The 14,610-nt window shown below is 38.8% G+C and overlaps 1 protein-coding gene across 1 annotated transcript in view; it reads right to left on the reverse strand.

The window, feature by feature from the left end:
- LOC129409219 (uncharacterized) overlaps positions 1 to 14,372 on the reverse strand; it is a 42,170-nt gene extending 27,798 nt beyond the window's left edge. The window contains exons 1-2 of the mRNA XM_055154665.1: positions 14,228 to 14,372; positions 4,946 to 5,226 (exon numbers count right to left, since the gene is read on the reverse strand). Coding sequence (XP_055010640.1) covers positions 4,946 to 5,185 — 240 coding nt within the window. The 5' untranslated portion in view covers positions 5,186 to 5,226; positions 14,228 to 14,372. The remainder of the gene's footprint in view (positions 1 to 4,945; positions 5,227 to 14,227) is intronic.
- Between the last annotated feature and the right edge of the window lie 238 nt (positions 14,373 to 14,610).

The raw sequence follows: 14,610 nt of genomic DNA on the forward strand, positions 1-14,610 counted from the left end.
CCACTGAAGGTGCAGACTGTGACGCCAGAGAACGCCTTCCGGACATCAAGTATTGACGTTCCCAGGACTTCCGGATGAGGCTAATTCTAGTCCAAATGAGGTAATCGACGTCTTTTCTACGTTAATAATAATACTTATAATAATAATAATATAATAATATTTTCCGGGCTATTAGGCGCTCTGGATTATAAGACGCACTGTCATTAAATGGTCTATTTTCGAACTTTTTTCACAAATAAACCGCACCGGACTTTAAAGGAAACACAACAGTGTGATGGGTGAGTGGTTTTGTTTGTTTGTGGTGTTCACGGTGACTCTGGGCTTTGTTCAGTTGTGGCGTGTAGGGAGGGTGTGTCTGGGACCAACGGATTGTCGGCGTGTTCGCAGTGACTCAGTTGTTCAGTCGTGTCTAGAAGTGGCACGTTGCACTCGCTTTTTTGGTTCGTTCCTCCGTTCCGTTCCTCGTCGGTGTGGAGTGATGAGTGTGTCTGTGGGTGTTTATCGCTGCGCTGTCGCTGTCTGCTCCGTGTGTGTTTGTGTGTTTTGCGGGTGGTGTGGCTTTGTAGTTTACTGAAGTCGTACTGGGACACCTGAGTGGATTCGTGTGTAGGGCGCTCTGGATTGTGGGATGCGCGTGGTCGTTTTTTTGATGGAGTTGGAGGCTTAAGAGCGCGTCTAATGGCCCGGAAAATACGGTATATCAGTTTATATAGAGCTTTTCTGGACACTCAAAGACGCTTTACAGATCATTATTCATTCACTCCACACTCGCTGCTATTGGAGCCACAGCTGTCCTGGGGCAGACTGACGGAAGCAAGGCTGCCGATATGCGCCATCAGCCCCTCCGACCACAACGCTACTTTCATACGAGGCAATGTGGATGAAGTGAAGCCTAAGGACACAACAACACTTTTTGTGACTGGCGCTCCCCTGTGGCTCCTGATTTTCCCAGTGTCTCCCATCCAAGTCCTGAGCCTCTGAGATTTGACGGGATCAGACTTTGACAAGCCGGTGTGGCCACGTTAAATTTAAACTCATTTTAGACCATTTTCATAGTCCTGCTGCTCCTGGGCTCTGCGCAGAATTGCGATGACATTTCAGACGGTGGCATAATGTTCCGGTTAATTTTATCTCAGCGGCAGGAAACTGGAACGCAAACAAAGGTGTAAAGTATTTCCAGCTCAATCTACTGAACCGCACGACGCTACAGGAAAACGGCCATGGACATTAACAACGTCATTTTCCTGCACCTGTGTTAAGACGTTTATTTATTTATTGCTATTCTATGAGTTTGCTCTTATTTTATTTTACTGGTTTTATTATTTAAAGACTAGTGTGATTATTTTAGCAGTTTATTTTATCATTTTATTATTGTTGTTATTATTATGTCTTTGTGCAGCACTTTGAAAACTGTTTGTTTGTGAAATGTGCTATAAAAAAAATAAATAAAGTGGATTGGATTGGATGATGTCCAAAAAAGTCACCTAGTCCACGGTTCAGATTGACGTCCAAATAACGGACCAAATTTACACGTCATTTTTTAGTCCAGAATTGGTGTTTAGTGGGACTGTAGCGCTGTAACAAAATAATTTAGTAAAATAAACCAAAAAAATACACTCTAGGCAATATATCAATACAGCAGCCCACAATATCGATACCGTTTCATCAAATTAAATGATATATGTCGATATTTCAATATTTTTGCACAAACCTAGATGTGCAGTAGTTTCATTGATTGTGTTGTGATAGCGCTCTGAAGGGGGAGTGACTTAACCCAGGGAGCAAAGCGAGGGGAGATTTATTTGAATTTAGCATTTTCAAAACAATAAAAGGTAACATGGTGATAAATAAATATGTGTAATGAAGATGGTATGATTCTTGATGGAAATAGAGAGTTAAAACCTTACTTCGGAACATTCTCCATGGGGATAGACAGGTTTTTATGCCACACTATGGGACATTATAACCACAGGAACAACATTTCCATGGAAACAAGCAGGAAGAGGCTCTCCTTGAGGTCAAATAAGTCAGGTTTGTGGAGGTGCAAGCCTGAGTAAGGACACATATTTAAAGGGCCCATCTAGTGCAAAATCAACTTTCCAGAGCTTTCTACCTTCTAAAAGTGATGTGTGGGCCTTGTATTTGTCACCGAAGTGGTTTTTAGATTGATTTTTTTAAATAAATTGCAGTGTACCGTATTTTCCGGGCTATTAGACACTCTGGATTATAAGACGCACTGTCATTAAATGGTCTATTTTCGAACTTTTTTCACAAATAAACCACACTGGACTTTAAAGGAAACACAACAGTTGGATGGGTGAGTGGTTTTGTTTGTTTGTTCGTTCACGGTGACTCTGGGCTTTGTTCAGTTGTGGCGTGTAGGGAGGGTGCTGTCTGGGACCAACGGATTGTCGGCGTGACTCAGTTGTTCAGTCGTGTCTAGAAGCGGTACATTGCGTTCGCTTTTTCGGTTCGTTCCTCCGGAACGTTGGAATGTTTCACAGTATGATATTTAACCTTTTTATCTTCATGGAGACCAGACTAGACCAAGTTACAGGTCAGATCTGTGGAGAGGCGACTCTGCTCACATTCAGAATCTATGTTTTTCTAGGTATTTTTCAGCTATAAATCCATCTGTAATTTAATAAATGTAAAGTAGAGCTGTTTAATGTCATATGGTGGAACATTCCAGCCAGAGCAATGACATAAAACAGACCAAAACAAGCAACCAAAACGTTACACAGAGTACCTTTAAGAAGTATGACGCAAAAAGGTTAACTCTGGGAAGAACTAAAAGCCAACGCAATTAACATTTGTAATTTATACGGTTCCGATTTGTGGTAAAACGCGGTTTGAGGTTTCGACTCCTGATCTCTCAGAGTGGAGCCTCAGGTACAGACCAGGTAATTGCCTAATGATCGTAATGCAGTGTTCTTGTTCATGTAAATATTTAATGCGGTTTGGGCTTCTCAGTATGAGCCTGACCTAAACTCACCCAGTGTACAGTACGGCCCCAGCCCCGCGATACCATCAGTGAAAGAGGATCACATGGTGCCTGTTTTCAGAGTCCTGGTCAAGTCCCGGGTCTGAACCAGGATCTGAGGAGGACTCGGCCTGCCATATGGTCTTGGTATCAGCTTTGGTCATTATAGGAGTGGGGCTTGTGGTGTCAAATGTGTGGGTTTGTTAGTGGACATGCGAGTTTAATGAGAAATCTATTAAGTTAAGGACACATTACGGAGATGGACAGTATATGGGGAGGAGTGTTTGGTGTTGGGTTTGGTGGAGCTGATCTGCTGTGACTTGAATAAGTGTATCTTTAAGCTTTTTAACTTTTTGCTGAATGAAAAATAAAACAAACAAAAAACAAACTGTGGCCTTACTCTGAGTGGGCTTGCATCTCCACATACCTGACTCATTTGGTCTGAAGTTGGACCTGCTCCTGCTCATCTCCATGGAATTATTGTTTCTTTTGCAATAATATTCCACACTATGGCATCAACTCTCCATGGAGAATGAAAGTATTGTTTTAACATCAATGTGTAATAGTATCTTATCACCAGAGTGGAGTGAATGAAAAATGCTGTAAAGCTCTTTGTGTATCTTGAAAGGTGCTGTATATAAATCCAACTTTCTGTTTCCATGGAATCACACAGTTAATGCTCAGCTCTAAAAAGTTGCATATTATCTCTTTATTAGTCTGTCTGGGGCGGCAGTAGCTCAGTTGTTAAGAGCATTTGTCCATTGATCAGGTGGTTCGAATCTCACTCTTGTCATAAAACATCATTGGCTGAGCAGTTAAATCCACAGGTTGGATGTGCAATCCCAGAATTCATTCCATGAATGCTGTTGTGTCCTTGGGCAAGACACTTAACCCACCTCACCCCCAGTGTCTGTGAGTGAGTGGATGAGTGGTTCTTTGATGTAAAGCAAAGAGCTGTATAAAAATTTAACATTTAACATTTGCACTGTTAGTTTTTGTAGGTTTCAATATTTCTTATGAAAATCCCAATTTTTTTTACTGAAATACTAGGGGTGTAATGGTACATGTATTCATGCCGAATCGTTTCAGTACGAAACATTCATTTTCGTGCAGGGCTGTGCACAATTGAATTCACACAATTTGTGTTTGTTTACATTCAGCCACTACATGTGCAGCTACATGGAGGCTCGGCTCTTTAATATTCACGACAGAACTCGTCTGTGATTGGGGTGTCAGTGTTTTTCACAGAGCTTTATAGTTAACCGTTAGTTCACCAACACAGAATCTCTGTTCCCCATATGAAGATTGAGTAAAACTTCATGCTGGAACTGTTAGTGCTGTGCAAGTTTTGTTTACTGTTTACAAGGAATTTATTTTATAAAATATTTCATACATTTGTTGTTTATTTGAGAATATTTTATTTAACTTATTAGTATTATCAAGCAGAACTTTACATTTATTTTATTTACCCGTTTGTATAATGTTAAAACTAATTTTTAGTTTAATAAACACATAAATAAACAACAAGCAAATGGTTTTGGATTTAGTTGCCGTATTGTACCAAAAATGAACTGAACCGTGACCTCAAAACTGCGGTACGTACTGAACTGTGATTTTTGTGTACCATTACACCCATATGAAATAGTATTACTCTCGTCAGACTTTAATACTGTAAGGGATGCAAAATTTATCATTATTGAATCGAAATTGCAGTTTGAATGGCCACAATTAGAAAATCACAAAGGCTGCAAGTACCATCATTTCCTCCACAAACAACCAAATCTTCTGTCTTAATCTACATAAAAACATCTAACCCTGTAGTTTAGATCTGATTACAGTTGTTTTGTCAATTCTTGTTTAAAATGTGAAACAGAATCCCATCATTAAAATATAAATGGCAGATCTACACATAATCACAAGCAAAAACTGATGTAATATAGAATTTAAGAAAGTCCGTAGTACCTTGTGTGAAAAGAGTTCATTCTCTGTGTCGTCTGCCGTGTTTTGGGTCCTTTTCCTCTTGCAGCCCTTCAGCAGAGAGTCGCCGGAGCGCCCCCTGTGGCAGACGTGGGCGTTACATTCGTAGAGGTGGTCCCTGGTTGTGAGGGGGGGTCCCGGGGGGGTACAGGGGGCAGAGGGGGCAGTTTTTGGGCTGTCCCGCCCCTCTTCTCCGGGAGCACAGTCACTGACGGAGCACGACATGGTGAGATTAAGCTAACAGCTCCCACACACGAACTTCATATCTGTAAAAAAAAAAAAAAAAAATAGAAATAAAACGTTAAAGGCCCATGTTACAGTATTTTCTGATCTATGTTATAAAGCTGTTTAATAATGATGTGTTGGTTCCAGCTCTTAGACGAAAACGATGACTGGGAGCCAATTTATTTTTTTTTAGGGTGCTAAATAATAAAGAAGATAATTCTTTATTATTATTAGTTTGTAGTTTGTAAACTGGCATATTTAAAAAAAAATGAAGAAAAGAACTAAAAAAAAGTGATTGTATTTCTGTTCGAGGGGTTAGAACATGGAACAATCTGACAAAACGTGTATAGTATGAAGCGTTATATTTTAAAAGATATAGAGCTCTGGAATGAATGAATTACATATTAAATTTAAATTTAGTTTTAATTTATATTTTGTCTCTTTGTTTTGTAGTGCTGCAAAATGACCTAATAAACTACTACTTTTAAACTATTGCTTATAATCTAAATAAAATAAATGGTTGACCTGCACCAGCGACCAATCGACTAAAGGATTACTTAAAGGTGTATTGTGTAACTTTTATAGTGGAGGGTCCGTCACCTGCTTGTCACCATGGAGATGTTATTGCTTTGTTTAGAATGTTCCGTGATATGACATTAAACTCATCTATGCAGTGTTTATTCAATACGGGTGTTTCTGTTGGTCAAAAATCTAATAATTCTCTCTGTGAATAGGATCGCCGCTCCACAGATCTGACCTGTAATGTAGCCTACAGCTGTCTCCCTTGAGATAAACAGGTTTAATCTCTACTGTGGAACATTCTGGACAAAGCAATAACATCTCCATGGAGACAAGCAGGTGACACCAATAAAGTTGCGTTATCCACCTTTAAATGAGGAAAAGCTCCAATTCAGAACCGTGTAAATAACAATAAACTTTCCATTAATATAAAAACTTTTATGTCAGATTGACTGAACACAGATGGATCTATATATCTATATATATCTATATGGATATCTATACAGGGGTGTCAAACATACGGCCCAGGGGCTGGATCCGGCCCTCCAAGACCTTTAATCTGGCCCTCGGCTGATTTTCTACTAAAATATTTTAATTATATTTTCTATTAAAATATTGTTAATTTTCTGTGGTGTTTATCACAGCAGCGTCTCCAGCGTCTCTGTACGTGGCCCCTCCCACCAGAGCAGCACAAATGAAGACTTGTCTCTTTCCAAACGCTCTTAAAGGACGATCGTTTTGACTGTTGACCGTGACACCCTCATCAGAAAAATGTCCAACATGAGAAAAGTGGACGCCTCCAAGAAAAATGGACTTATTCCTGTTTGCATACAAGTTAATTTTAAAACATTGTGTTGAAATTGTATTTTTCTTAAAGTTTCAGGTTGTTCATAATATTATAATATTTTGTAAAAGAAACAATTCATCAATTAAAAAAGATTTCTGTAATAGATTTGTGTTTCTCTGCACAAATATTTGAACTTATTGTTATTTTTGGGGTTTATATGACATGAGTTTTCTGATCCGGCCCCTTTGGGATCAAAGTGGGTTGGATTCGGTCCGCGGACCAAAATGACTTTGACACCCCTGGTCTATAGTAATCCTGTGGTACATAATACTGGGTCTTGTATGTATTATTTTACTGTTTAACTTTTTAATGTGTGGTGCGGGTAATAGAACACTTTGCACAATAATTGTCCAAAGGTGTGGTACTTCCTCTTTGAGAAATACTCGGTAACTTAACAAATGTAATTATATCTGTGTAATTATAAGATTCTGTCAGACTCTGTTTCAATCACGTCTCCTGTTTCAGTGGAAATTCAATAAACGTTACATTAAGGCAAAGAATGTACTGCAGTTCCACCACACGTATCATATACTGTATACATATATTGTGCACTTAAAAGTTAAAGCCACAGTGTGTAACTTTAAAACAAAAAAATAGATAACCAAAACAGATAGATTTTTAGTTTTTTTGTTGTGTTCGCTCTGTTTAAATCATATTGTACACAGCGCACCTCTGCATTAATTACAAAAAAAAAAGCCAGTTTGTAAAGACTGCAGGTGATAGGAGTGTGCAAAAATATCGAAATATCAATATATCGTATGGTTTAATGTGATGATACAGTATCGATATCGTGGGCTGCTGTATTGATATATCGCCAATAGTGTTTTTTGGTTTATTTTACTCAATTACTTTGTTACAGTACTACAGTTTTGTTGCTTGGTTAGAGGTCAGATCTCAAAAGCTCAGCAGGACCGGGCCTGGGTAGTACTTGGATGGGAGACACTGGGAAAATCAGGAGCCACAGGGGGGGTGCCAGTCGTAAAAAAAACTGTTATGATGTCCTTAGGTAAGACACTTCACCCACATTGCCTATTATGAAAGTGGAGTGTGTGTGTGTGTGTGAGTGATGGCAGCCTCGCTTCTGCCAGTCTGCCCCAGAGGAACTGTGGCTACTATATCAGTTTACCACCACCGGGTGTGGAGTAAATGAATAATGATCTGTAAAGCGTCTTTGAGTGTCCAGAAAAGCGCTATATAAAACTGATGCATTATTATTATTATTATTACAGTATTTTCCGGGCTATTAGTCGTGCTCTTAAGCCTCCAACCCCATCACAAAACGACTGTGAGCCCCACAATCCAGAGCGCCCCATACACGAATCCACTCGGGTGTCCCAGCACGACTTCAGTAAACTACAAAGCCGCACCACCCGCAGAACACACAAACACACACGGAGCAGACAGCGACCGCACAGCGAAACACACCCACAGACACACTCATCACTCCACGCCGACGAGGAACGGAACGGAGGAACGAACCGAAAAAGCGAGCGTGACGTGCCGCTTCTAGACACGACTGAACAACTGAGTCACTGCGAACACGCCGACAATCCGTTGGTCCCAGACAGCACCCTCCCTACACGCCACAACTGAACAAAGCCCAGAGTCACCGTGAACGAACAAACAAACAAAACCACTCACCCATCACACTGTTGTGTTTCATTTAAAGTCCGGTGCGGTTTATTTGTGAAAAAAGTTCGAAAATAGACCATTTAATGACAGTGCGTCTTATAATCCAGAGTGTCTAACAGCCCAGAAATTACGGTTTTATTTTCACTGTTTTGATGATTAAAATGTTTGCCTTTCATAAGAACTTTGCACAAGAAGTGATTTAACAAAGACTTTTAGTATCACAGCCAAGATTTAGTCTTTATTTTTTATTGAACCATATCGAATCAATTTAAAATATATTGTATCGAATCGAAAGTTCACTGTATCGAGGTATGTATCGTATCGTGGCCTATGTATCGAGGTATGTATCGTATCGGCAACTTCTTAACGATACCCAGCTCTAACGGACTAGTGCATTGTTTCCCAAAGACTGGGTCGCAAGAGATTTTTTTGGGGGGTCGCCTTGTCACGATCTGCATGTAAATCTGCAATATACAGCACGGGATTTATCTGGAATGTTTCACAGTACGGCATTAAACCTTTCTATCTCCACGGAGACCAAATCAGAGCAAGTTCCAGGTCAGATCCGTGGAGAATCGACCCCCGCTCACAGTCAGAATGCCTTTTTTCTAGGTATTTTTGAGCTATAAGTCCAGCTGTAATCGAATAAATGTAAAGTAGAGCTGTTTAATGTCACACTGTGGAACATTCCAATGACATCTCCGTAGAAACAAGCAGGCGACGGAACCATAAACAAACAGTTACACGGTGCAGCTTTAATGTATTTCTCCCCTGCGCAGTGGTAGTTTAGTGTCACATGTGTGGGACAGAGACAGAGCAGAGAGTAAACAGAAGCGTCTGACCTTTTCACGAGCGTAACAGCGTTCCCACGTCACAGCGCCCTCCGAAGGCCCCGACTGCATGTGCACGCCGTTACGTAACACTTTACTGTAATGCCCAGGCTCACATTTACACAGACGCCCCACCACGACTGAAAGTACTGAAAGGTCTGCTCAACAAACTAAAACATCAACTCACACGATTTACGATTTATTTATTGTTTTGTACTGAAAAAAAAGTGAAGAGATACTGCTTCAGCTTTAGGTCAAATTCAATAAAGAGTTCATATTCATTCTTTAACAACTGAATAACTAGCAGCAATAAATAAATATTAACTGCAGTTTTAAAGGTACAATATTGTAGATCATATTTTAAAGGTGCACTGTGTAACTTTTCGGTTGAGGGTCCATCATCTTCTTGTTTCTCTTGATCTCGCGAGAAGAAATTTGGATTTGGATTGAACAAAAAATGCTCACGTGTTTGTCACTTGCATCTAAAGCAGTGCTAAAATGGAAACAAAATATTGAATCAAATAAATTTTAAAAATTGTGAGGTCAAAATCTGAAACTGGATCTTGAAATGTCAATGAAATGTTCCACAGTGTGACATTAAACAGATCTAACTTTCATTTATTCAATTACAGGTGGATTTAAAGCTCAAAAATACCCAGAAAAACGGCATTTTTGACTGTGAGCGGGGTCGCCTCTCTGCAGATCTGACCTGTAACGTGGTCTGGGTTTGGTCTCCATGATGATAGAACGGTTTAATGCCATACTGCGAAACATTCCAGACAAAGGGATAATATTTCCAATGAGAAAAGCATTTGACGGACCCTCCACAGCTTGGAATTAAAGATTGCCGCTTGCCAGATGCTTGTCTCCATGGTGATGTTATCGCTTTGCCTGTAATGTTCCGTAGTTTAGCATTAAATTGGAGTAAATCTGATACAAAGAAACGTATGAGGATTTCTCGTATTGATTGGTCTCTCCACAGATCTGGCCTGTAACTTCACCTGATGTGGTCTCATAAAATTCAAGTAAAAGTCAATATAAAACAAATATTTTCACGATGTTTGTAGAGTTGCCAGACGAGTCACACTCAAATCTGTATCATTTCCAGTGAAAACAACAACAATATGATCTTGTTATAACAAAAAACATATTGAAAACATATATTTTGCACCATCAACTTAAACTTAAAATCACAGTGTGTAACTTTTGATAAAAAAAATAGACTATAATAAAAGCTTGTTTTTTGTTTTTTTTTAAATTTGGTTATTTATTGCACTGGAAAACATGTGTCCTTACTGGGAGTGGGCTTGCATCTCCACAAACCTGACTCTTACTTGGCCTGAAATGCTGTTCCTTTGGCTATAATATTCCACAGCATTGCTCGAAACACATCTAAAACCATGGACAATGTTCGTAAGTATGGTTTTAACTTTCTGTTTCCACGGAATCATGTAGCTGATGTTCCACCTCGAGAAAGTTACATATAAAATAAAACAATAAAACAATAAAATGTATGCATAGAAAACTACAAATGTTTCAGTTTAAACCCCTGCAAACAGATTATAAAATGTAGTTCAGATGTTCATATTTCTGCCTGATCAACACTGCCTTATATTTGCCGAAAAGGAGGAGCTAACTAGACTGAAACTACTCTGAAACTAACACACACACTTGTTTACAGTGTCTGTTTGATAGCTCGATTTATTGGAGTCATATATCTAGATGTCATTGTATTCTTTCTTTTTTCCTTTTCTAAATTTCCCCTTTATTTGTGTATTATAATTTTCCTAACTTAAATAAAAAATTATAAAAAAAGATGTGATTGTAGCAGTTCCATTATGTTTGGCAGATCAACAGTTCCGACCAGCTGCCTGTAAGAGAGTTTTGGCAGGTTGTGAAGACGCTGCTGCTGAATCCACAGTTTTATCTCATGTCTAGTGTCGGGAACTACACCAGAAGTCGTCGTCCACATGTTTCCAGACATCTTCCAGTAAACGTGAATAGAGCCTATTCTTTATTATTTATCTATTCTTTTTTATTTATTTATTTATTTATTCATTCATTTTTATTTACTTATTTATGTATGTATTTATTTATTCATTTTTATTTATTTATTCATTTTTATTTATTTATTCATTTTTATTTTTTTAAATTCATTCTTTTTATTTATTTTTTAATTATTCATTTTTATTTTTTTTTATTTATTTTTTATTTTTTATTCATTCTTTTTATTTATTTTTTATGTATTCATTTTTATTTTTTATTTATTCATTAATTCATTTTAATTTTATTTATTTATTTTTTTATTCATTCATTTTTTATTTTTTTATTTATTCATTCATTATTATTATTATTATTTTTTTTATTTATGTTAATTTTTTTTATTTCATATAGTATAAAAAGACATCAACAGTGTCACAACATCACACATACGAGAAATGAATGAAAAGGAGTAGAAAGAAGAGCAATCTTGGTAAAGGTGGGTTAAGCGCTTTGCCCAAGGACACAATGACAGCATTCATCTGTGGGAGCTGGAATCACACCAACCAACCTGTGAGTCAGTGGATCTGACCGCTCAACCCGTGATGTTTATGCCAGTGTTGGGAGTAACGCGTTATAAAAGTAACGAATTACTGTTGCTTTTTGCTGTAACGCAATAATGTTCAGCATTACAGGGAAAAAAAATTATAATATTTTACTCGGTACAAATGTGAGTAAAGCGTGTTACAATGCTGTTTTAACCTGGACTGAAGTGGTGGGTTTTTCTTCATACAAATTTGCTAAAATGACCGCGATATCAGCAGCGGTGAAACGTCAGAGATGCGCCCGTGTAGACCGTCAGGTGACCGCAGGCGAAAGGACCGATGCAGAACTCCACGCTGTTTAGACCTGGATTAGACCTGGGTCAGTTCTGGTTTAGTCCTGGTTCAGTCCATATACGGAGCAAAAGTTCAGCATCTTCGCAGTTATTTTGGCGAGAGTAAATTAAAAGTGCTGCAATAGTCGTGTCATGTCTTACATTTTAAACACAGTAATATTGTAATGTAACGAATTACTTTGAAATGACAGTAACAAGTCATAAATAAGGCATTACAGTTTTAAAGTAACTTGCCCGACAGTGTTCAAACCGCCAACCTTCAGATCACTGGACGAAAGCTCTACCACTTTTCCAGACACTGATAGTTACTATTCTCATGAAAAAATAGTGTTCAGATTTTGGAAATGGACATGTATAAAAATGTGAATGAAATGAAATATATAAATAACTAAACCACTAAACTAAACTATATTTAAAGGCATAAAGGATCAAAACTAAAAACTTGTGCGCTCCAGGATTTGCGGCTTTGCCTGACTCTCTCCCTGTGACAAGTGTAATTAAAACCAGTTTGGAGAAATCAGCTATTTCAGGCCGAGAGCTCTCCACTAATCTTGGACTCAAATAGGACCAAACTCCAAAATATCTAGAACTAGGGTTGTCAAAGTACTGAAAAATCTGGTTCTTTTCAACACTATTACACTTGTATTAAAACTAGAAACTCATCTGAGCAGCGATCGATACTGAAAAAGTCACATTCACAGGACAGAAATGAGCCTTTCCTGAATGTTTTTAGAATGATCTTGAGCTGAATCAGAACAAGTTTAAGAGCACATAGACTAGAATACGCCCATGGACCACTGAGGGATTACACAGATATAAGACCACATGGGAATATAAAAGAAAATACTATGAGTTAAAGTTGAAAATCACATTCTATTGTCTAAAGAAAGGGGATTTTTTATTAGCATAACAGTATCGGAATCAGTATTGAGCAGGGATCGTACGAGATCTTGTGCCACAAGATTTCGCAAGAAGAAATTTGGATTGGACAAAAAAAATGCTTACGTATTGGTCAGTTACATCTCTTATCGTTCCACAAAGCAGCATTAAAATGGCAACAAAAATACTGAATCAAATAAAAAACTGAATCTTGAAATGTTCATATTAGGAATTATGTTAAAATCTCATCTTTGGTCTGGTTTCGGTGTCACTGAAGTCCAGGTTTTGTCCATCCATCCATTGACTTCAGGAAAGTTTCACGGTGTATCCTCCTAGTGTGACAAGTTTCTCGCTCACTCCAAACTTTCTTTCTGCTGCTCAATTATTGTTTTCGGCTGAATATTTTACTACTTGCAGCAGAACAGAGTCTCTTTCTGCAGGAGACATGTACAGTAGAGCCAAGTGACAGTGGTACAGGAGGAACAGGAGCAGCAGATACTGACACACAAGAGCCTCTCGCCGCTTCAGGGTCAACATTTTAATATATAAGTCGCACCGGAAACACCCAAACCATGAAAAATGTGCAATTTATAGTCCGAAAAATACGGTATTAGACTGCAGACATCTCCAAAACTCAAGTAGTTTTCAAGTTCACAACTAATTTTTACCTTTAACTCAGTAGAGATTGGCAATTCGAGGTCTGAAAGTATCCAAATTATTCTAGTTTGAGAGAAGAATTCAGTCTAAATCTGCAGGTTTTGTGAGTTAAATGTGTGAATGAAACAAAACGCAACTCTAGATATGTTTGTGATATGAAAACGTAACAAAAATCAGAAAATATCGTAGTATGGGCCCTTTAATCCTCACATAATCTCGTATCTCGGTCTCCTGCAGTGCACTAAATGTCCCTATAGCCACAGCAGCACAGTGCAGCGTTCATGACTGAAATCACATTACCCCTGGCGCTGCCTTTTAACTGTACCACCAAAAAGGACAAATTATCCAACTATTACACCTATTACACGCACAATTACGGCCTGTTACGTAAGATTTTGGACTTTAAAGTTACACACACAAGTGGAAAACTGAACCGTGCAAATAGAAAAGAGACTAAGTAGACTAAATAGAAAGAATTACTGCGGCTAGCGAGGAAAAATTGACCAAAACGCACGTGTATTTTTGTATTTTTTACCAATCAAACCTTAATATTAACATTATTTGTGGTTAAATGTGTTTTAAAATTCAACCTGTTCAATAATCTTTAAAAATACATCTTAGAAATCGGCGTAAAACAGAATACGCTGCAACTTGGCAACGCGATAACCGTCCGTAAATTTTGTAGTTTTTGCGATAACATAACGCAAAATCTGAATTATTACAGTACAAAAATCATGAAATGAAGGTAAAACGAAATAGAAAAAGGGCAGATATACGTAAAAAGCAGTGCTAATACTGACCTTAGCGTGCGATCTAAATCCGTGGATGAGTGGAGGACCGGAGGAGCGTGCGTATCCGGTGCGTCAAGCCGGGGCAGGAGGCTCGCCGTCCGGGTGAAAGAGTCGTGTGTAAGTCCGTGGCGTGTGGACGTGCCGATGAATGCATGTGCCGCGGGAGACTTCGCTGGTGATGGAGTGTGGAGCCGGAGCCGTGAGGGCGGGGGGCAGGCGGAGGTACAGCCCGGAGGGAGAGACCGGGAGGCGGGGAGAGGACGGAGAGAGAGGCGGGGACGAGGCGGACGGTGTTCAAACGCGAAATGCACCCCGGAGAATATGGTCCAGATACCAAACAAACCAGCGACCACATTTAGAGGTGAACGTTTATTAAAATCACTGCAGTTTTT

The sequence above is a fragment of the Boleophthalmus pectinirostris genome, unplaced genomic scaffold, assembly GCF_026225935.1.
Source record: "Boleophthalmus pectinirostris isolate CB_2022bp ecotype Guang Dong unplaced genomic scaffold, ASM2622593v1 HiC_scaffold_19, whole genome shotgun sequence".
In the NCBI taxonomy this organism is placed as follows: domain Eukaryota; kingdom Metazoa; phylum Chordata; class Actinopteri; order Gobiiformes; family Gobiidae; genus Boleophthalmus; species Boleophthalmus pectinirostris.